The following is a 22,377-nucleotide window of genomic DNA, read 5'->3' as shown; positions in this document are numbered from 1 at the left end:
GGCAGAGGTTGAAGTGACTCCAGATCACGCCACTGCACTCCAGCCTGGGCAACATGGTGAGACAGGAAATGGAAATTTTAGAATTTCCATTGCAAATGGCTCACACCTATAATCTCAGCAGTTTGGGAGGCCATGGCAGGAGGAGTGCTTGAGGCCAGGAGTTTGAGACCAGCCTGGGCAACATAATGAGACTCAGTAACTACAAAAAAAAATTTTTTTAATAGAGCTTAAAAATACAATAACCAGCAGGGCGCGGTGGCTCACGCCTGTAATCCCAGCACTTTGGGAGGCCAAGGCGGGCAGATCATCTGAGGTTGAGTTCGAAACCAGCCTGACCAACATGGAGAAACCCTGTCTCTACTAAAAATACAAAATTAGCTGGGTGCGGTGGCGCATGCCTGTAATCCCAGCTACTCAGGAAGGCTGAAGCATGAGAACTGCTTGAACCTGAAAGGCCGGGGTTGTGGTCAGTCGAGATTGCACCACTGCACTCCAGCCTGGGCAACAAGAAAGAAACTCGGTCTCAAAAAAAATAAATAAATAAAAATAACCAAACTGAAAAAAAAATCTGTGGATCAACTCTTCAGCGAATGGAGATGACAGAGGAGTAACACAGCAAAGCTGACGACTGATTAATAGAAATTATCCAGGGAGAAAGATAATTAACAAAAAAAGAACAGTCTCAGGGATACATGGGATAATACCAAAAGGCCTAACAATGGTGTCATTGAAGTCATATAAGGAAAGGAGAAATATGTAGAGCAGAAAATCAATTTTAAGAAATAATAGGGCTGGGCGTGGTGGCTCACGCCAGCAATCTCAGGACTTTGGGAGGCCAAGGCGGGCAGATCACGAGGTCAGGAGTTCGAGACCAGCCTGACCAACATGGTGAAACTCCATCTCTACTAAAAATACAAAAATTAGCTGGGCGTGGTGGTGCACACCTATAGTCTCAGCTATTCAGGAAGCTGAGGCAGGAGAATTGCATGAATCCAGGAGGCAGAGGTTGCAGTGAACTGAGATTGCACCATTGCACTCCAGCCTGGCTGACAGAGAGAGACTCTGTCTCAAAAAAAAAAAAAAAAAAAAAAAAAGGAAAGAAAGAAAGAAAGAAAGAAAAGAAATAATAGCGGCTGGGCATGGTGGCTCATGCCTGTAATCCCAGCACTTTGGGAAGCTGAGGCGGGTGGATCACCTGAGGTCAGGAGTTTGAGACCAGCCTGGCAAATGTGGTGATACCCCATCTCTACTAAAAATACAAAAAAGTAGCCAGGCGTGGTGGCGGACACGTGTAATCCCAGCTACTCAGGAGGCTGAGGCAGAAGAATCACTTGAACCCGGGAGGCGGAGGTTGCAGTGAGCCGAAATCACACCACTGTACTCCAGCCTGGGCAACAAGAGTAAAACTCCGTCTCAAAAAAAAAAAAAAAAAAAAAAAAAAAAAAGAAAAAGAAAAAAAAGAAAAGAAAAGAAAAAAAGAAAGAAAGAATAGCCGGCCAGGCGCAGTGCCTCACTCCTGTAATCCCAGCACTTTGGGAGGCCGAGGCAGGTGGATCACTTAAGACCAGCATGGCCAACAAGGTGAAACCCTGTCTCCACCAAAAATACAAAAATTAGCCAGGCGTGGTGGCAGGTGCCTGTAGTCCCAGCTACTTGGGAGGCTGAGGCAGGAGAATCCCTTGAACCCGAGAGGCAGGGGTTGCAGTGAGCTGAGATTGTGTCACGGCACTCCAGCTTGGGTGACAGAGTGAGACTCTGTATCAAAAAAAAAAAAAAAAAAGAAACAGTAGCTAAAAACTCCCCAAATTTAGTGAATGCAAGAAGCTCTAAACAGGATAAATTCAAAGAAATCCATGCCAAACACATCAGTGGCAAATTCTACCAAACAATTAAAGAAGAAATAACACCAATTCTACAAAATCTCTCCCAATAATAGAAGAAGAAAGAACTCTTGCCAACTCATTTCATTAACTCCGGCATTACCTTGATAATAAAACCAGACTAAGAACAGCACAAAAAAATTATAAATCAATATCCTTCATGAAAATAAATGCAAAAATACTCAACATAATACCAGCAATTCAAATCCAGCAAGACATAAACGGACTAATATACTACAATCACATCCTGGGAATATAAGGATGGTTGAATATTCAAAAATCAATCTAAAATATTAATGGACTAAAGAAGAAATACAACATGATCCTATCAATATATGTGGAAAAATGCAATTGGCAAAATACACCATCCATTCATTATAAAAACAGTCAGGAAACTAGGAACAGAAGATAACTTTCTCAACCTAATAACATGCACAAAAACTACAGCTAATATCCTATTTAATGAAGACTGAATGCTTTCTCTAAAGATCAGGAACAAGATAAGAATATATATTCTTAGCATTTGTATTAATATCATTTGGAAATCCTAGACAGTGCAGTAAGTCAAGAAGAAAAAGGCATGCAGATGGGAAAATAAAATAAAACGGTCATTATCCACAGACAATATGATCACCTACACAGAAAATCCCAAGAAATCTACCAAAAAACTCCTAGAAGTAATAAGTGAGTTTAGAAGAGTCATAGAATACAAGGGCAACATTCAAAAATCAATTGCACTTCTATATATTAGCAATGAACAATTAGAAATTAAAAAACCAAAATATCCTTTATAATAGGTGTCACAAATATGAAATAAGTATAAACATTTTTTATATGTACAGAAGTTGTATGCTAAAAACTATAAAACTTTCAGTTGATGAAAAAAATCAAAGAAGACCTAAATAAATAGGCAAATAATATTCATGGATTCAAAGGCTCACCAAATTCATCTATATATTTAATGCGGTTCCAACAAAAATCACAGCAGGATTTCTTTTTTGTAGATATATAGATAAGATTATTCTAAAATGTACATGGAAAGGGAGGAGGTTCCAAGATGGCCAAATAGGAACAGCTCCAGTCTACAGCTGCCAGCATCAGCGACACAGAAGATGGGTGATTTCTGCATTTCCAACTGAGGTACTGGGTTCATCTCACTGGGGTTTGTCAGACAATGGGTGCAGCCCACGGAGCAGGGTTGGGCATCACCTCACCTGGGAAGTGCAAGGGGTCAGGGGATTCCCTTTCCAAGCCAAGGGAAGCCATGACAGACGGTACCTGGAAAATCGGGACATTCCCACCCTAATACTGTGCTTTTCCTATGGTCTTAGCAAACGGCACACCAGGAGATTATATCCCATACCTGGCTCAGAGGGTCCTACGCCCATGGAGCCTTGCTCACTGCTAGCACAGCAGTCTGAGATCGAACTGCAAGGCAGCAGCGAGGCTGGGGGAGGGGTGTCCGCCATTGCTGAGGCTTGAGTAGGTAAACAAAGTTGCCTGGAAGCTCGAACTGGGTGGAGCCCACCGCAGCTCAAGGAGGCCTGCCTGCCTCTGTAGACTCCAACTCTGGGGGCAGGGCATAGCTGAACAAAAGGCAGCAGACACTTCTGAAGACTGATATGTCCCTGTCTGACAGCTTTGAAGAGAGTAGTGGTTCTCCCAGTATGGAGTTTGAGATCTGAGAACGGGCAGACTGCCTCCTCAAGTGGGTCCCTGACCCCCAGGTAGCCGAACTGGGAGGGAGACACCTCCCAGTAGGGGCCAACCAACACCTCATACAGCCGGGTGCCCCTCTGAGACAAACCTTCCAAAGGAAGGATCAGGCAGCAACATTTGCCGTTCTGCAATATTTGCTGTTCTGCAGCCTCTGCTGGTGATATCCAGGCAAACAGGGTCTGGAGTGGACCTCCAGCAAACTCCAACAGATCTGCAGCTGAGGGTCCTGACTGTTAGAAGGAAAACTAACAAACAGAAAGGACATCCACACCAACACCCCATCTGTACATCACCATCATCAAAGATCAAAGGTAGATAAAACCACAAAGATGGGGAGAAACCAGAGCAGAAAAGCTGAAAATTCTAAAAATCAGAGCGCCCCTACTCCTCCAAAGGAATGCAGTTCCTCGCCAGCAACGGAACAAAGCTGGACAGAGAATGACTTTGACGAGTTGAGAGTAGAAGGCTTCAGACGATCGGTAATAACAAACTTCTCCAAGCTAAAGGAGGATGTTCGAACCCATTGCAAAGAAGCTAAAAACCTTGAAAAAAGATTAGACGAACAGCTAATTAGAATAAGCAGCATAGAGAAGACCTTAAATGACCTGATGGAGCTGAAAACCATGGCACAAGAACTACGTGACACATGCACAAGCTTCAGCAGCCGATTCGATCAAGTGGAAGAAAGGGTATCAGTGATTGAAGATCAAATGAATGAAATGAAGCGAGAAGACAAGTTTCGAGAAAAAGAGTGAAAATAAATGAACAAAGCCTCCAAGAAATATGGGACTATGTGAAAAGACCAAATCTACGTCTGATTGGTGTACCTGAAAGTGACGGGGAGAATAGAACCAAGTTGGAAAACACTCTTCAGGATATTACCCAGGAGAACTTCCCCAACCTAGCAAGGTAGGCCAACATTCAAATTCAGGAAATACAGAGAACGCCACAAAGATACTCCTCAAGAAGAGCAACTCCAAGATACATAATTGTCAGATACACCAAAGTTGAAATGAAGGAAAAAATATTAAGGGCAGCCAGAGAGAAAGGTCAGGTTACCCACAAAGGGAAGCCCATCAGACTAAGAGTGGATCTCTCAGCAGAAACCCTACAAGCCAGAAGAGAGTGGGGGCCAATATTCAACATTCTTAAAGAAAAGAATTTTCAACCTGGAATTTCATATCCAGCCAAACTAAGCTTCACAAGCGAAGGAGAAACAAGATCCTTCACAGACAAGCAAATGCTGAGAGATTTTGTCACCACCAGGCCTGCCTTACAAGAGCTCATGAAGGAAGCACTAAACATGGAAAGGAATAACCAGTACCAGCCACTGCAAAAACATGCATGCCAACTTGTAGAGACTATCGATGCTAGGAAGAAACTGCATCAACTGATGAGCAAAATAACCAGCTAACATCATAATGACAGGATCGAATTCACACATAACAATATTAACCTTAAATGTAAATGGGCTAAATGCTCCAGTTGAAAGACACAGACTGGCAAACTGGATAAAGAATTAAGACTCATCAGTGTGCTGTACTCAGGAGACCCATCTCACGTGCAGACACACACATAGGCTTAAAAAAAAAAAGGGATGGAGGAAGATCTACCAAGAAAATGGAAAACAAAAAAAGCAGGAGTTACAATCCTAGTCTCTGATAAAACAGATTTTAAACTAACAAAGATCAAAAGAGACAAAGAAGACCATTACATAATGGTAAAGGGATCAAATCAACAAGAAGAGCTAACTATCCTAAATATATATGCACCCAATACAGGAGCACCCAGATTCATAAAGCAAGTACTTAGAGACCTATAAAGAGACTTAGACTCCCACACAATAATAATAGGAGATTTTAATACCCCACTGTCAACATTAGACAGATCAATGAGACAGAAAGTTAACAAGGACATCCAGGAATTGAACTCAGCTCTGCACTAAGTGGACCTAACAGACATCTACAGAGCTCTCCACCCCAAAACAACAGAATATACATTCTTCTCAGAACCACATCACACTTATTCTAAAACTGACCACATAGTTGGAAGTAAAGCACTCCTCAGCAAATGTAAAAGAACAGAAATTATAACAAACTGTCTCTCAGACCACAGTGCAATCAAACTAGAACTCAGGATTAAGAAGGTCACTCAAAACCGCTCAACTACATGGAAACTGAACAACCTGCTCCTGAATGACTACTGGGTACATAATGAAATGAAGGCAGAACTAAAGATGTTCTTTGAAACCAATGAGAACAAAGACACAACACACCAGAATCGCTGAGACACACTTAGAGCAGTGTGTAGAGGGAAATTTATAGCACTAAATGCCCACAAGAGAAAGCTGGAAAGATCTAAAACTGACACCCTAACATCACACTTTAAAAAGCTAGAGAAGCAAAAGCAAACAAATTCAAAAGCTAGCAGAAGGCAAGAAATAACTAAGATGAGAGCAGAACTGAAGGAGATAAAGACACAAAAAAACCCTTCAAAAAATCAATGAATCCAGGAGCTGGTTTTTTGAAAAGATCAACAAAATTGATAGACCGCTAGCAAGACTAATAAAGAAGAAAAGAGAGAAGAATCAAATAGACGCAATAAAAAATGATAAAGGAAATATTATCATTGATCCCACAGAAATGCAAACTACCGTCAGAGAATACTATAAACACCTCTATGCAAATAAACTAGAAAATCTAGAAGAAATGGATAAATTCCTGGACACTTACACCCTCCCAAGACTAAGCCAGGAAGAAGTTGAATCCCTGAATAGACCAATAGCAGGCTCTGAAATTGAGGCAATAATTAATAGCCTACCAACCAAAAAAAGTCCAGGACCAGATGGATTCACAGCCGAATTCTACCAGAGGTAAAAAGAGGAGCTGGTACCATTCATTCTGAAACTATTCCAATCAACAGAAAAAGAGGGAATCCTTCCTAACTCATTTTATGAGGCCAGTATCATCCTGATACCAAAGCCTGGCAGGGACACAACAAAAAAAGAGAATTTTAGACCAACATCCCTGATGAACATTGATGCAAAAAATCCTAAATAAAATACTAGCAAACCGAATCTAGCAGCACATCAAAAAGCTTATCCACCACGATCAAGTTGGCTTCATCCCTGGGATGCAAGGCTGGTTCAACATACACAAATCAATAAACGTAATCCAGCATATAAACAGAACCAAAGACGAAAACCACATGATTATCTCAATAGATGCAGAAAAGGCCTTCAACAAAATTCAACAGCCCTTCATGCTAAAAACTCTCAATAAACTAGGTATTGATGGGACGTATCTCAAAATAATAAGAGCTATTTATGACAAACCCACAGCCAATATCATACTGAATGGGCAAAAACTGGAAGCATTCCCTTTGAAAACTGGCACAAGACAGGGATGCCCTCTCTCACCACTCCTATTCAACACAGTGTTGGAAGTTCTGGCCAGCGCAATCAGGCAGGAGAAAGAAATAATGGGTATTCAATTAGGAAAAGAGGAAGTCAAATTGTCCCTGTTTGCAGATGACATGATTGTACATTTAGAAAACCCCATCGTCTCAGACCAAAATCTCCTTAAGCTGATAAGCAACTTCAGCAAAGTCTCAGGATACAAAATCAATGTGCAAAAATCACAAGCATTCCTATACACCAATAACAGACAAACAGACAGCCAAATCATGAGTGAACTCCCATTCACAATTGCTTCAAAGAGAATAAAATACCTAGGAATCCAATTTACAACGGATGTGAAGGACCTCTTCAAGGAGAACTACAAACCACTGCTCAATGAAATAAAAGAGGACACAAACAAATGGAAGAACATACCATGCTCATGGATAGGAAGACTCAATATTGTGAAAATGGCCATATTGCCCAAGGTAATTTATAGAGTCAGTGTCATCCCCATCAAACTACCAATGACTTTCTTCACAGAATTGGAAAAAACTACTTTAAAGTTCGTAAGTAATCAAAAAAGAGCCCGCATTGCCAAGACAATCCTAAGCCAAAAGATCAAAGCTGGAGGCATCACGCTACCTGGCTTCAAACTATACTACAAGGCTACAGTAACCAAAAGAGCATGGTACTGGTACCAAAATGAAGATATAGACCAATGGAACAGAACAGAGCCCTCAGAATTAATAGAACACATCTACAACTATCTGATCTTTGACAAATCTGACAAAAACAAGAAATGGGGAAAGGGTTCCCTATTTAATAAATGGTGCTAGGAAAATTGGCTAGCCATAAATAGAAAGCTGAAACTGGATCCATTCCTTACACTTTATACAAAAATTAATTCAAGATGGACTAAAGATTTAAATGTTAGACCTAAAACCATAAAAACCTAGATGAAAACCTAGGCAATACCATTCAGGACATAGGCATAGACAAGGTCTTCATGACTAAAACACCAAAAGCAATGGCAACAAAAGCCAAAATTGATAAATGGGATCTAATTAAACTAAAGAGCTTCTGCACAGCAAAAGAAACTACCATCAGAGTGAACAGGCAACCTACAGAATGGGAGAAAAGTTTTACAATCTACCCATCTGACAAAGGGCTAATATCTGGAATCTACAAAGAACTTAAACAAATTTACAAGAAAAAAATCAACCCCATCAAAAAGTGGGCAAAGGATATGAACAAACACTTCTCAAAAGAAGACATTTATGCAGCCAACAGACACATGAAAAAATGCTCATCATCACTGGCCATCAGAGAAATGCAAATCAAAACTACAATGAGATACCATCTCACACCAGTTAGAATGGCAATCATTAAAAAGTCAGGAAACAACAGGTGCTGGAGAGGATGTGGAGAAAGAGGAACACTTTTACACTGTTGGTGGGACTGGAAACTAGTTCAACCATTGCGGAAGACAGTGTGACAACTCCTCAAGGATCTAGAACTAGAAATACCATTTGACCCAGCCATCCCATTACTGGGGATATACCCAAAGGATTATAAGTCATGCTGCTATAAAGACACATGCACACGTATGTTTATTGCAGCACTATTCACAATAGCAAAGACTTGGAACCAACCCAAATGTCCATCAATGACAGACTGGATTAAGAAAATGTGGCACACATACACCATGGAAATACTATGCAGCCATAAAAAAGGATGAGTTCGTGTCCTTTGTAGGGACATGAATGAAGCTGGAAACCATCGTTCTGAGTAAACTACTGCAAGGACAGAAAACCAAACACCACATGTTCTCACTCGTAGGTGGGAATTGAACAATGAGAACACTTGGACACAGGGTGGGGAACATCACACACTGGGGCCTGTCATGGGGCGGGGGGACAGGGGAGGGATAGCATTAGGAGAAATACCTAATGTAAATGATGAGTTAACAGGTGCAGCACACGAACATGGCACATGCATACATATGCAACAAACCTGCACGTTGTGCACATGTACCCTAGAACTTAAATTATAATAAAAAAAGTAATTAAAAAAATAAAATTTATATGGAAAGACAAAGGAACAAGTATAGATAACACTGAAAAATAATAAAAGTTGGCTGAGTGCAGTGGCTCATGCCTGTAATCCCATATTTTGGGAGGCCAAAGCACAAGGATTGCTTGAGCCCAGGAGTTTGAGACCAGTTTGGGTAACATAGTGAGACCTTATCTCTACAAAAAATTTAAAAATTAGCCAGGCATGGTGGCACACACCTGTGGTTCCAGCTACTTGGGAGGCTGAAGCAGCAGGATCACTTGAGTCCAGGAGGTTGAGGCTACAGTGAGCCATGTTTGTGCCACTGCACTCCAGCCTGGGCAACAGAATGAAACTCTGTCTCCAAATGAATGAATGAATTAATTAATGAATATGGTGGAATCACTAACCAATTTTAAGACTTATTATAAAGTTACAGTAATCAAGATAGTGTATTACTGGTAAAAGGATAGACACATAGATCAACTGAACAGAACAGAGTCCAGAAATAGACCAACACAAACATGGTCAACTGATTTTTAACAAAAGTGCAAAGGCAATTCCATGGGGAAAAGATAGTCTTTTCAAGAAACTGTGCTGAAACAATTTGACATCCACATGAAAAACACAACCTCTCATATTTTATACAGAAATGAACTAAATATGGATGATTTGTTCTAAAATGTGAAGTATAGAACTATGTAATTAACAAAGAAAAGCATGCCGGGCGTGGTGGCTCATTCCTGTACTCCCAGCAATTTGGGAGACCTAGGCGGATGGATCACCTGAGGTCAGGAGTTCAAGACCAGCCTGGCCAACAAGGTGAAACCCCAGCTCTACTAAAAATACAAAAGATCAGCCAGGTGTGGGGGCGCGTGCTTGTAATCCCAGCTACTCCGGAGGCTGAGGCATGATAATTGCTTGAACCCAGGAGGTGGAGGTTGCAGTGAGCCAAGATAGTGTCACTGCACTCCAGCTTGGGTGACAGAGTGAGACTCCATCTCAAATAAATAAATAAATAAGAAAGAAAGAAAAACAGAAAGTAGAAGTGAGGTGATGAAGGGAACATCATTATTTGGAAAGCCTCACATTAAGACGCACACATTGTGCTGCTGCTACAGCTCTAATACCTGCCACTTTCAGAAGTCAATGTGTGGCAAATGTCGCTACCCTCCCAAGCATAAAATAAAGTATAACTAGAGTGCCAAGGCTAAAAGACAAAATACCACCAGGAGTGGTATAATTAGGTAGCTAAAAATTGCATACCATGAATTCAGGCACGTACTCTGTGAAGGAATAACACCTATACCCAAAGGGGCAGCTGTAGCAGCATCCAGTTCATTTTAAGAATTTCAATGATTGGTCACGCAATAAATGTTTTGCTTTTTCTCTTTTTGAGATGAAGTTTCACTCTTGTTGCCCAGGCTGGAGTACAATGGTGTAATCTCGGCTCACTGTAACCTCCACCTCCCGGGTTCAAGCGATTCTCCTGCCTCAGCCTCCCGAGTAGCTGGGATTACAGGCACGCGCCACCATGCCCAGCTAATTTTTTGTATTTTTAGTAGAGCTGGGGTTTCACCATGTTGGCCAGGCTGGTCTCGAACTCCTGACCTTAAGGTGATCCACCCACCTCAGCCTCCCAAAGTGCTGGGATTACAGGTGTGAGCCACTGCACCTGGCCAATGTTCTTCTTTTTCAAAAATATTTTTAAAAAAGAAAACAGAAGAAAATAGTCACGCCTGCAGTTGGGCAAAGAGTTCTTAGACATCACACCAAAAGCATGGCCCATAAAAGATAAACGCTAATGAAAATTGTAAAACTTTGCTCTGCAAAAGATGCTGTTAAAAGAAAAGACAACTACAGACTGGGGGAAAATATTTGCAAACCAGGTATCTGTCAAAGCACTCATACGCATTATAAAGAACTCTCAAAACACAACAGTAAGTAAATGAACAAACCAATTTAAAAAAACAGGCAAAAGACTGTTCATGAACAAACCATTTGCCAAAGAGGATATATGCATGAAGTATGCTCCGGACAAAAATGTTGGCCAGGCGCGGTGGCTCACACCTGTAATCCCAGCACTTTGGGAGGCTGAGGTGGGCAGCTTGCTTGAGCTCAGGAGTTTGAGACCAGCCTAGGCAACACAGCGAAACCCTGTCTCTACGAAAAGTACAAAAATTAGCCAGGCATGATGGTGTGCGCCTGTAGTCCCAGCTACTTGGGAGGCTGAGGCGGGAAGACTGCTCAAGCCCGGGAGGCGGAGGCTGCAGGGAGCCGAGATCATGCCACTACACACCAGCCTGGGCAATAAAGTGAGACTGTGTTTCAAAAAGAAAAAAATGTTCATCATTAGTCACTTGGGAAACATAAATTAAAACTATGACGGGCTACCACTACACACCTATTAAAACAGTTATAAAAAACACTGACAATCTGTTGTATAACATGGTGGCTACAGTTAATAACAAGATATTATATTTTTGGAAATTACTAAAAAAGTAGATTTTAAGTGTTCTCACCACAACAAAATGAAAAGCATTTGAGGTAATATATATGTTAATTAACTTGATTTAGCCATTCTACGATGTATACATATTTCAAAACATGTTGTATGCAATAAATATATATAATTTTCATTTGTCAGTAAAAAAAAATAAATGGAAAAAAACCTGACAATACCAAATGCTGGTAAGGAATGGAACAGCTACTTTGGCAAGGTCTTATAAATTTAAACATACACTTACCACATGACCCTGAAACTCCACTTGTAGGTATTTACACCAGGGAAATAAAAACTTATGTTCATACAAAAACCTGTACACAAATGTTTATAGCAGCTCTATTCATAACACCATAAAGTGAAATCAATCTAAATATTCTTTAAGGGGTGAATAGATAAACAAACTGGCATATCCATACAATGTCTATTATTCAGCAATAAAAAGGAATGAATTATTGATACAGGTAACATGCAACAACTTAGAAGAATCTCAAAGGTATTATGTTGAATTAAAGAAGCCATTCTCAAAATATCACGTACTGGGCTGGGCGTGGTAGCTCACGCCTATAATCCCAGCACTTTGGGAGGCCAAGACAGGTGGATCACCTGAAGTCAGGAGTTCAAGACCAGCCTGGCCAATATGGTGAAAACCCCTCTCTACTAAAAATATAAAAAATTATCCAGGTGTGGTGGTGGGCGCCTGCAATTCCAGCTACTCTGGAGGCTGAGGCAGGAGAATCACTTAAGCCAGGGAGGCGGAGGTTGCAGTGAGCCGAGATCACACCATTGCACTCCAGCCTGGGCAACAAGAGCGAGGCATCATGTCAAAAAAAAAAAAAAAATCACATACTGTATGATTCATGTGATATTCTTTAGAAGACGGAACCATAGTAACAGAAGATGAACTGGTGGTTGCCAGGGGTTAAAGGTAGGTTTGGGTGTTATTACAAAGGGATAGCATGTTTTTTGGGGTAGTACAACTGTTCTGTATTCTTATTGTGATGATGGTCATATAAATCAATACATGTGTTAAAATTCACAAGTCGGCTTGACTGTATGTTAACTTTAAAAATAAATGAGAAATTCAAATTGAAAATATAAATCAAATTGTTAAAAATTAACTTATTTTCATAATTTTAAATTTCATTTTGTAGAATAAAATCCCAGTTGAGCTCTTTTTCCACTATTAACAATGAAATTTTCATTCTTGTTTTATGTAGACTCACTTTAAGTAGTCTTTTTTCTTTGCCCATTATCTTCCATTGAGCAAGAACTCCTTTATGTTAAGATACACAGATGCTCCTTGATTTATGATGGGGTTATGTCCCAATAAACCCATCACAAGTTGAAAATATAGGTCGACAATCCATTTAATACACCTAGCCTACTGAACATCATAGCTTAGCCTAGCCCACCTTAAATGTGCTCAGAATACCTTACATTAGCATACAGCTGGGCAAAATCATCTAACACAAAGGCTATTTTATAACAAAGTATTGAATATCTCATGTAATGTACTGAATACTATACTGAAAGTGAAAAACAGAATGGGTATATGGGTACTCAAAGTACAGTTTCTACTGAAAGCATATTGCTTTTGCACTACTGGAAAGCAGAAAAATGTTAAGTTGAACCAACATTAAGTGAGGGATGCGTACATTTTTAAAAATTTACTTTCAAATTTTTTGGGGGGAAAGACAAAGTCTTGCTATGTTGCTCAGGCTAGTCTCAAACTCCTAAGCTCAAGTAATCTTCCTGCCTTGGCTTCCCAAAGTGCTGGTATTACAGGTGTGAGCCACCATGTGTACACTGAAACAAAAAAAAGACTAGAAGGACATATGTCAGAGTGGTAACTATAGCAAGCTGTTTATGGGTAATGAGATTTTATGTGATTTGTTTTCATTTTCTAAATTTTCTAGAATGGGCTTGTATTACTTTACTGATTTATTTTTTTTAAGATGAAGCTTCACTCTGTCACCCAGGTTGGAGTGCAGCAGCGCAATCTCGGCTCACTGCAACCTCCGCCTACCAGGTTCAATCAATTCTTCTGCCTCACCACATCCAGCTAATTTTTTGTATTTCTAGTAGAGATGGGATTTCACCATGTTGGCCAGGCTGGTCTTGAACTTCTGACCTCAAGTGATCCACTCACCTTGGCCTCCCAAAATGCTGGGAGTACAGGCGTGAGCCACTGTGCCCGGACTAGAATAGGCTTATATTACTTTAATCATCAGTAGAAAAAAAGGTAAAGGACACTTCAATCCAGGCTGTGTAATGTTTTTTAAAGGAAATTTTGGAGCTCTGGTTTGTAAGCATGGAGAAGACAAGCAGCTAGGAAAACTTAGGTGTCACAGAAAAGATCAGGGACCTGTTGGTGTTGCTGAAGAAGGTAAGAAAATTGAGGACTCTTAGGAAGGGGAATGCTAACTTACCTGAGACTGTTTGAAAACATCCTTCCCAACTACATCCAGGTTTGAGGGATCTTTGATGGAACTGACATACTCAGAAACAGCCTTGATCACCACATCACAGGGAGGAAGAACCAGCTGATGAGCTCGAACCTAGAAAAGGCAAGATAAGCAAGGGACGCTGACATCAAAGATGGATCACTAAGAAAAAGGGTGAAGTTGAGGGGGGATATGGAATCCAAATTTGGTAAATCCACAGAGAGACAATTAAAATATTTTCTTTAAAAATAGTTTCACCCCTTCATTCTCAGTACAGAACATTTGGAAAACATGGAAAAGTATAAAGCAATAAAAACATATCATCTATCTTCCTACAGAGATAACTACTGTATATGACACTCACAATTAATCAGGCTTCCTTTCATGAGACATTTTGGCTTTTTTGCTATTAAATATAATATTATAATGAGTTGACAACATTTGGATTCTGATTTGAACTAATCACAAAAAGCCATTTTAAGACAATCAGGAAAATCTGAAAATGGACTGGATATTAAGATGATACCAAGAAATTAGCATTAATTTTTGTCAGGAGTAATAATGGCATTATGCTTATGTAAGAAATCACCCAAGTATTTTAGAGATGTGTACTGAAGAATGTGAAAGGGATTTGCTTTAAAAAAACATTAGCAACTACAAGAAAACCCAGAAAATGTGGCAAAATATTGGTAACTGTTGGATCTGGAAGATGTTATAATGGTGATTTACTATATATTATTTTTCCTGTTTTTGTGATGCCTAAACTTTTTTTTCTTTTTGTTTTTTTTTTTTGAGACAGAATCTCACTCTGTCATCCAGGCTGGGGTGTACTGGTGCAATCTTGGTTCAATGCAACCTCTGCCTCCTGGGTTGAAGCGATTCTCCTGCCTCAGCCTCCCGAGTAGCTGGGATTACAGGCACACACCACCACTGGATTTGCTCATAAAATATTCCCACTCTGAGATTATACAAAATTTCCCTCGTGGTGCCGTCTATTATTATTATTACTATTATTTTGTTTTTGAGATGGAGTCTTGCTGTCGCCCAGGCTGAAGTGAAGTAGGGATTGTCTAGAAAACAATTATGTGCACACATGTGCAGTTCTTGAGTTCAAGTAATTCTCCTGCCTCAGCCTCCCGAGCAGCTGGGATTACAGGCACCTGCCACCATGCCCGGCTAATTTTTGTATTTTTAGTAGAGACAGGGTTTCACCATGTTGGCCAGACTGTTCTTGAACTCCTGACCTCAAGTGACCTGCCTGCCACGGCCTCCCAGAGTGCTGGGATTACAGGCATGAGCCACTGCACCTGGCCCTTAACACATTTTTAAAGAAAAAGTTTTTAATGCTTTCATAAATTATAGGTATGACGTCTTGCCCACTTTCCAATGATTTAATTACAAGCTTCCTCAAACTGTAATTACTGAGGCAGAGGGTATAAATTTCCTAAAGGTTTCTGAATTTTTATAAATTGTTTTGCCAAAAGGCTTTATTATTCATTCCTTAAATATTTACTGCCTATGTGCCAGGCACTGTCCTAGGCACCAGGGAAACAGCAGTGAACAAGACAGACAAAAATCTCTGCCCTCACGGGAGCTTAAATTCTAGTGTAGATGTGTTGGGATAGGGTGAGGGGAGTTAAACAAACTAAATAAGTAAAATGTACAGTGTAGGCTGGGCGCGGTGGCTCACGCCTGTAATCCAGGCACTTTGGGAGGCTGAGGCTGGCGGATCATCTGAGGTCCAGAGTTCGAGACCAGCCTGGCCAACATGGTGAAACCCCATCTCTACTAAAAATACAAAAATTAACCGGTTGTGTACTAGATGTAGAGTACTAGATGTAGATAAGTGCTGTGGAGAGAAGAGTAGAGAAGAAGCTAGGGAATGCAAGTATGTATGTGCATACATGTGCACATAATTGTTTTCTAGACAATCCCTACTGCAGAAGTGTGTGCATATAATTTTTTATAGGGTGATCAAGAAAAGCCTCACTGAGAACAAAATTTTAGAAAACCTTCAGGAGTGAAGAAATAGCTATGAGGGGAAAAGTATTCCAAGTGGAGAGAATGATAAGTGCAAAGGTTCTAAGAGCAAAAGAAAGAAAGAAATCAGAGATATGAGAGGGGGCCAGACAGTAAAGGGCTTTGTAGGCCAGGCCATGGTAAGGATTGGGAGAGTGACATGAAAAGCTATTGGAGAATTTTTTTTTTGAGACAGAGTCTTGCTCTGCCACCCAGAAGGAAGTACAGTGGCATGATCTTGGCTCACTGCAACCTCTGCCTCCTAGGTTCAAACAATTCTCCTGCCTCAGCCTCCCGAGTAGCTAAGGTCACAGGCACGCAACACCAGGCCCAGCTAATTTTTTTTTTTTTTTGAGATGGAGTCTCGCTGTCGCTTGGAGTACAGTGGCATGATCTCAGCTCACTGCAACTTCCACCTCCTGGGTTCAAGCGACTTTTATGCCTCAGCCTCCTGAGTAGCTGGGATTACAGATGCGCACCACCACACCCAGGTAATTTTTGTATTTTTAGTAGAGATCAGATTTCACCATGTTGGTTGGGCTGGTCTTGAACTCCTGACTTCACGATCTGCCCGCCTTGGCCTCCCAAAGTGCTAGGATTACAGGCGTGAGCCACCACGCCGGCCATTTCTTAAGTTTTTAGTAGAGATGGGGTTTCACCACGTTGGCCAGGCTGGTCTCGAACTCCAGACCTCAAGTGATCCGTCTGCCTCAGTCTCCCAAAGTGCTGGGATTACAGGTGTTAGCCACAGTGCCCTGCCAAGGATTTTGAATGGAGAAGTGACAGGATCTCATTTTTTTTTTTTAAAGGGTCGCTCTCCTGTTATATTGAGAATAAAATGGAGGTAAGGGGAAGAGTGTAAGTAGAAGACCAATAGTTAATAAGCTATTATAATAATCCAGGCAAGAAATAATGGTGCCTTGGTCAGGGCAGCAGCAGTGCAAATGGTAAGAAGTAGGTATATTTTGAAGGAAGAGCTGATGGTATTTGCTGACAAATGAGATGTGGGGTATGGGAGAGAGAGGGGGAAGTCAGGATGACCCCCAAGGATTTTAACCTGAGAAAACGGAAGGATGGGCTGAGTACAGTGGCTCACGCCTGTAATCCAGCACTTTGGGAGGCCAAGGTGGGCAGATCACTTGAGCTCAGGAGTTTGAGACCAGCCTGGCCAACATGATGAAACCCTGTCTATACTAAAAATACAAAAATTAGTTGGATGTGGTGGCGCCCGCCTGTAGTCCCAGCTACTCAGGAGGCTGAGGCAGGAGAATCACCTGAATCCAGGAGGTGGAGATTGCAGTGAGCTAAGATTGTGCCACTGCACTCCAGCCTGGGCAATAAAGCGAGACTCCATCTCAAAAAAAAAAAAGGAAAGAAAGAAAATGGAAGGAGGAAGCTGCCTTTAACAAAAATGAGGAAGGCTGTGGGAGAAACATGTTTAGGGAGAAGATCAGGAATTTTCACTTGAACATATAACTTTGAGATGCCTATTGGATATGTAAATGAAAATACTGAATTGGCAGTTAGATATTAGAATCTGGAGTTCAAGGGAGAGGTCAGAGCTGAAGACATAAAACTTAGGAGTCATCAATAGGCCGACGGTATTTAAAATCATAAGACTATATGAGATCAATCGTATGTGGAGACAGAAAAGAGAAGGGGCCGGGCATGGTGGCTCACGGCTATAATCCCAACACTTTGGGAGGCTGAGGTGGGAAGATCGCTTGAGCACAGGAGTTTAAGACCAGCCTGGGCAACATGGTGAGATCACGTCTCTACAAAATATACAAAAAAAATTAGCCAGCCATGATGGCATGTGCCTGTAGTCCCAGCTACTCAAGAGGCTGCTGTAGGAGGACCAATTGAGTCTGGGAGTTTGAGGCTGTAGTGAGTCTTGATCGCCCCACTGCACTCCAGCCTGGGCAACAGAATGAGACCCTGTCTCAAAAACAAACAAACAAACAAACAAAACAAACCAGAAAAGAAAAGAGAAGGGAACCAGGATGGAACTCTGGGCTATTCCACCTTTAACAAGTGGAAAAGACAAGGAAGCAGCAACAGAGACTGGGAAGCGGCAGTCAGTGAGGTAGGAAGGAAATAAGAAGAGAGTAGTGTCCTTAATGCCAAGTGAAAAAAGTGTTCTATGGAAGAATGGGTAAGCATCTGTGTCAAATGCTGCTGACTGGTCAAGTAAAATGAAAACCGACAGCTGGCCCTGGGTTTATTAACTGAGAAGTTATATTGGTGACCCTGTCGAGAGCAATTTCAGCAAATCAACTGAAAAGCAAACAGGGGAAGGGAACAGTAAGAAACTCACGTGTAGACAAGTCTTCAGAGGAGTTTTCTATAAGGAGAAATATAGAGCAGTAGCTTGGGTGGGGAGAGTGAGATCGAGAGGCTTTTTTTAAAAAAATAAAGTTGTATTTTTAAACTTCATAGATGCATGCTTATACAATTTGGAAAGAGCCAATGAAAAGAGGAAACTTGATGATGCAGGAGAAAAAGGGCGAGAACTGCTGAACTGATGCTCTTAAGTTGGCCAAAGGAGATGGGAGCTGTGCCCGATAGTCCCAGCTATCAGGAGGTTTAGGCAGAAGGATTGATCACTTGAGCTATGATTGTGCCACTGCACTCCAGCCTGGGCAGCATAGCAAGACCCTGTCTCTTAAAAAAATTTTTTTAAATAAATAGAGATGGGACCTAGTATAAGTAGAGGGACTGGCCTTAGATAGGAACATGGACAGGTCATGCACAATTAATAGGAGGCAGGCAGAATATGTGGCCACAGAGGGGATAACACCTTCCTGTAGGTGAGGTGAAGAAGGGGGTAAGAACTCGTCGAAGTTTTCTTCCCATTGCTTCCATTTTCTCAGTAAAATAGGAAGTAAGGTCATGAACTGAGAGTAAGCAAATGAGGAGAAATATCAGAGGCTTGAAGACAGAGAAGGTATGAAACAGTCATCTAGGAGAATGAAAGAACGAGGGAAATAGAATACAGATACCTGAAGTGTATGCAGGTATCAGTCTCACAACAGTCCTTTTTTTTTTTTTTTTTTTGAGTCAGAGTCTCATTCTGTCACCCAGGCTAGAGTGCAGTGGCGTGATCTCAGCTCGCTGCAACCTCCGCCTCCCGGGTTCAAGCGATTCTCCTGCCTCAGCCTCCCAAGTAGCTGGGACTACAGGCATGTGCCACCACACCTGGCTAATTTTTGATTACAGGCATGAGCCACCATGCCCTGGCTGCAACAGTCTTGATAATAGTGGGTAAACTAATTTTTCAATATTTGTTCAACTGTTAAGTTAAAAAAAAAAAATTCACACTGGCCAAGCACGGTGACTCATGCCTGTAATCCCAGCACTTTGGGAGGCTGAGGCGGGAAGATCACTTGAGGCCAGGAGTTCGAGACCAGCCTGGCCAACATAGTGAAACCCTGTCTCTATTAAAAATACAAAAATTAGCTGGGCATGGTGGTGCACGCCTGTAATCTCAGCTACTCGGGAGGCTGAGGCAGGAGAACTGCCTGAATCTGGGAGGTGGAGGTTGCAGTGAGCTGAGATTGCAACACTGCACTCCGGTCTGGGTGACAGAGTGAGACTTTGTCTCAAAAAAAAAAAAAAAAAAAAAAAAAGCCAGGTATGGTTTCATATGTCTGTAATCCCAGCTACTTGGGTGGCTGAGGCACGAGAAACGCTTGAACCCAGGAAGTGGAGGTTGCAGTGAGCTGGCTGAGATTGTGCCACTGCATTCCAACCTGGACGACAGAGTGAGACTCTGTCTCAAAAAAGAAAAAGAAAAATCACACTGATCATTTAATTTACATGTCTGATCAATAGTGAGGTTGAACATCTAGTCGTTGTATTTTCTCTCTTGTGAATTTTCTGCTTCTGTCTTTTGTTCATTATTTCATTATTGGGTTATCAGTATATTTCTTTATAGATTTGTATGAATTCTTGAGATATTAAGGGTATTGATCATAACCAATTTTTTTCTGTCTTTTTTTTTTAGATGCAGTCTCGTTTTGTTGCCCAGGCTGGAGTGTAGTGGCACGATCTTGGCTCACTGTAATCTCCGCCTCCTGGGTTCAAGCGATTCTCCTGCCTCAGCCTCCTGAGTAGCTGGGGTTATAGGCGCCTGCCACTATGCTCGGCTAGTTTTTGTATTTTTAGTAGAGACGGGGTTTCACCATGTTGGCCAGGCTGGTCTTGAACTCTTGAGCTCAGGTGATCTGCCTGCCTCGGCCTCCCAAAGTGCTGGGATTACAGGCGTGAGCCACCACACCTGGCCATAACCAATATTTTTTTCTTTAGTATGTATGTGAAATATTTTAAATCTAATATAAGATAATTATTCCATCAAAACACCAATCAAAACCTCATATCCCCTAATCTGTATAGGCAAGAAATAGGAAACATTACCTTAAGTGATGCAAGAGGATGTTCTGGTCCCAAGAGGCTCCAGTGAAAAGCAGCCAGGTCCTCATCTGGGAGGATGTGGTTACCTACAAAGTACATTTATCATTTATTGACTGTACAAATGTTTTCTTAGAACCTCCAGGTCATGAAAGGGGTCCTGGGAGAGAAAATGATCAAATAATTCACATAGGTCTATATTCTTAATGTAATACTTACAGTAGCTCTGTGTTGATCACTTAATATGTTTCATATGTATTATATGTATCATCTTTATAATGACTATGTATGGCAATATCATTTCCATTTTACAGATAAGGAAACTGAGGTTCAGATAAGTTTGGTGACTTGGCCCAATGTGGTCTGGCCAATAGGTACATACAACAAGATAAAAAGCTAGGAATGTAACTCCAAAGCCCATGCTATTACTTATCCCCTAAGTCATGTTGCCTTCTATAATAGCAGCCACCAATTACTAACTGCCTAATGAGTGCTGGGCATTTTGTATACCTTATTTCATTTCACTTTACCAATAACACCATGAGGTATTATTATCTGCATTTCACAGATGAGGAAACTGAAACCAGGGAGATGTCACTTTGGTGATTTGCCAATGGCCTAATTCCAAAACTTGTGCTGACTCTATTATATTATCCAAACTCATGTCCTTTGGAATTATAGAGCAAAGGTCATGCCTGAGACAGAATATTAACCTTCATGTGCTAAGTACTTGAATAACCAATTCAAAACATAATCAACTCTCTGCAATTTACTTTGAAACACATCTTTAAGAGATATATTGGGCCAGGTACAGTGTCTCACGCCTGTAATCCCAGCACTTTGGGAGGCTGAGGCAGGTGGATTGCTTGAGGTCAGGAGTTCAAGACCAGCCTGACCAATGTGGTGAAACCCTGTCTCTACTAAAAATATAAAAATTAGCTGGGCATGGTGGCGGGTGCCTGTAGTCCCAGCTATTCAGGAAGTTGAGGCAGGAGAATCTCTTGAACCTGGGAGGCGGAGACTGCAGTGAGCCGAGATCGTGCCACTGCACTCCAGCCTGGGCGACAGAGCGAGACTCCGTCTCAAAAATAAATAAATAAATAAATAAAATAAAATAAGAGATAGATTGATGGATGGGTAAAGGAATGGATAGATATATGATAAGGCAATTATAGTAAAATGTTAATGGCAGAATACAGGTGGTGGACATAGAGTTTTTACTGCAAAGCCCTTTTTCAATTTTGCTGTGTATTTGGAAATTTTCATAAAAAATATTAGCACAAAAGAAACAAAGAGAAAAACATAATCAATAATTTGTTTTTCTGATCTAAATTGAGACACTAGGCAAGTAATGTTAATGCTCTGTGTGGGGAACCAAAGTTGTTTAGGGCTAATAAAACATTTGGCTGGAGAATACTCTGCATAAAAGAGTTATAAAATGTGGCAAAAGAAGAAGGTTTACAGGAATCTAAATAATGTTCTGGAATAACCTGTAGCAACCCACAAAACAAACATGCTGAGTTTTAGTGTGCTCTATCAAGAAGCCCAAAAACCATGCTGAGTTCTCCCCAGCAGTGGTTAGTGTGAAGACTTTAAGAAGACAAATCTAATGATGACAGGCTAAATCACTCTAGTCCTCATCTCTTAACACCAGAAGAGGAAACTACCAATCACTGCAGTCTTTTCTTTGGATGACCTACCTAGCAGTGCAGCAAATATGGGGAAATTCATCCTCTTCAGGCCCAGCTGCTTGGCTACTTCTTGCATCAGGAACTGGTTGGTAGTGAGGTTCTTCCCATTCCAGCTCAGTTTCAGAGCATGGGAACTGTAGTAAGAGGGAATATTGTAGAGCGCATACTCGGAGTCATGGGCAAGAAGGCCATGAAAGCCATTTTCCCTGAAAAACGCCACCACTTCCAAATGGTGGTCTTCAAGGCTCTGAAAGAC

The 22,377-nt window shown here is 41.2% G+C and overlaps 1 protein-coding gene across 3 annotated transcripts in view; it reads right to left on the bottom strand.

Moving 5' to 3' along the window:
• The window catches only part of LOC105493780 (family with sequence similarity 120 member C), a 124,367-nt gene that overhangs the window by 77,984 nt on the left and 24,006 nt on the right, over positions 1 to 22,377 (bottom strand). For all 3 annotated transcript variants that reach the window (XM_071089349.1, XM_071089350.1, XM_071089348.1), the window contains exons 2-4: positions 22,131 to 22,377; positions 20,437 to 20,519; positions 13,987 to 14,115 (exon numbers count right to left, since the gene is read on the bottom strand). In XM_071089349.1, coding sequence (XP_070945450.1) covers positions 13,987 to 14,115; positions 20,437 to 20,519; positions 22,131 to 22,377 — 459 coding nt within the window. The remainder of the gene's footprint in view (positions 1 to 13,986; positions 14,116 to 20,436; positions 20,520 to 22,130) is intronic.

The sequence above is a fragment of the Macaca nemestrina genome, chromosome X (genome assembly GCF_043159975.1).
Source record: "Macaca nemestrina isolate mMacNem1 chromosome X, mMacNem.hap1, whole genome shotgun sequence".
Taxonomy (NCBI): Eukaryota; Metazoa; Chordata; class Mammalia; order Primates; family Cercopithecidae; genus Macaca; species Macaca nemestrina.
The sequence above is the reverse complement of the archived record's forward strand: the minus strand, read 5'-3'. Positions and strand labels throughout refer to the sequence as shown.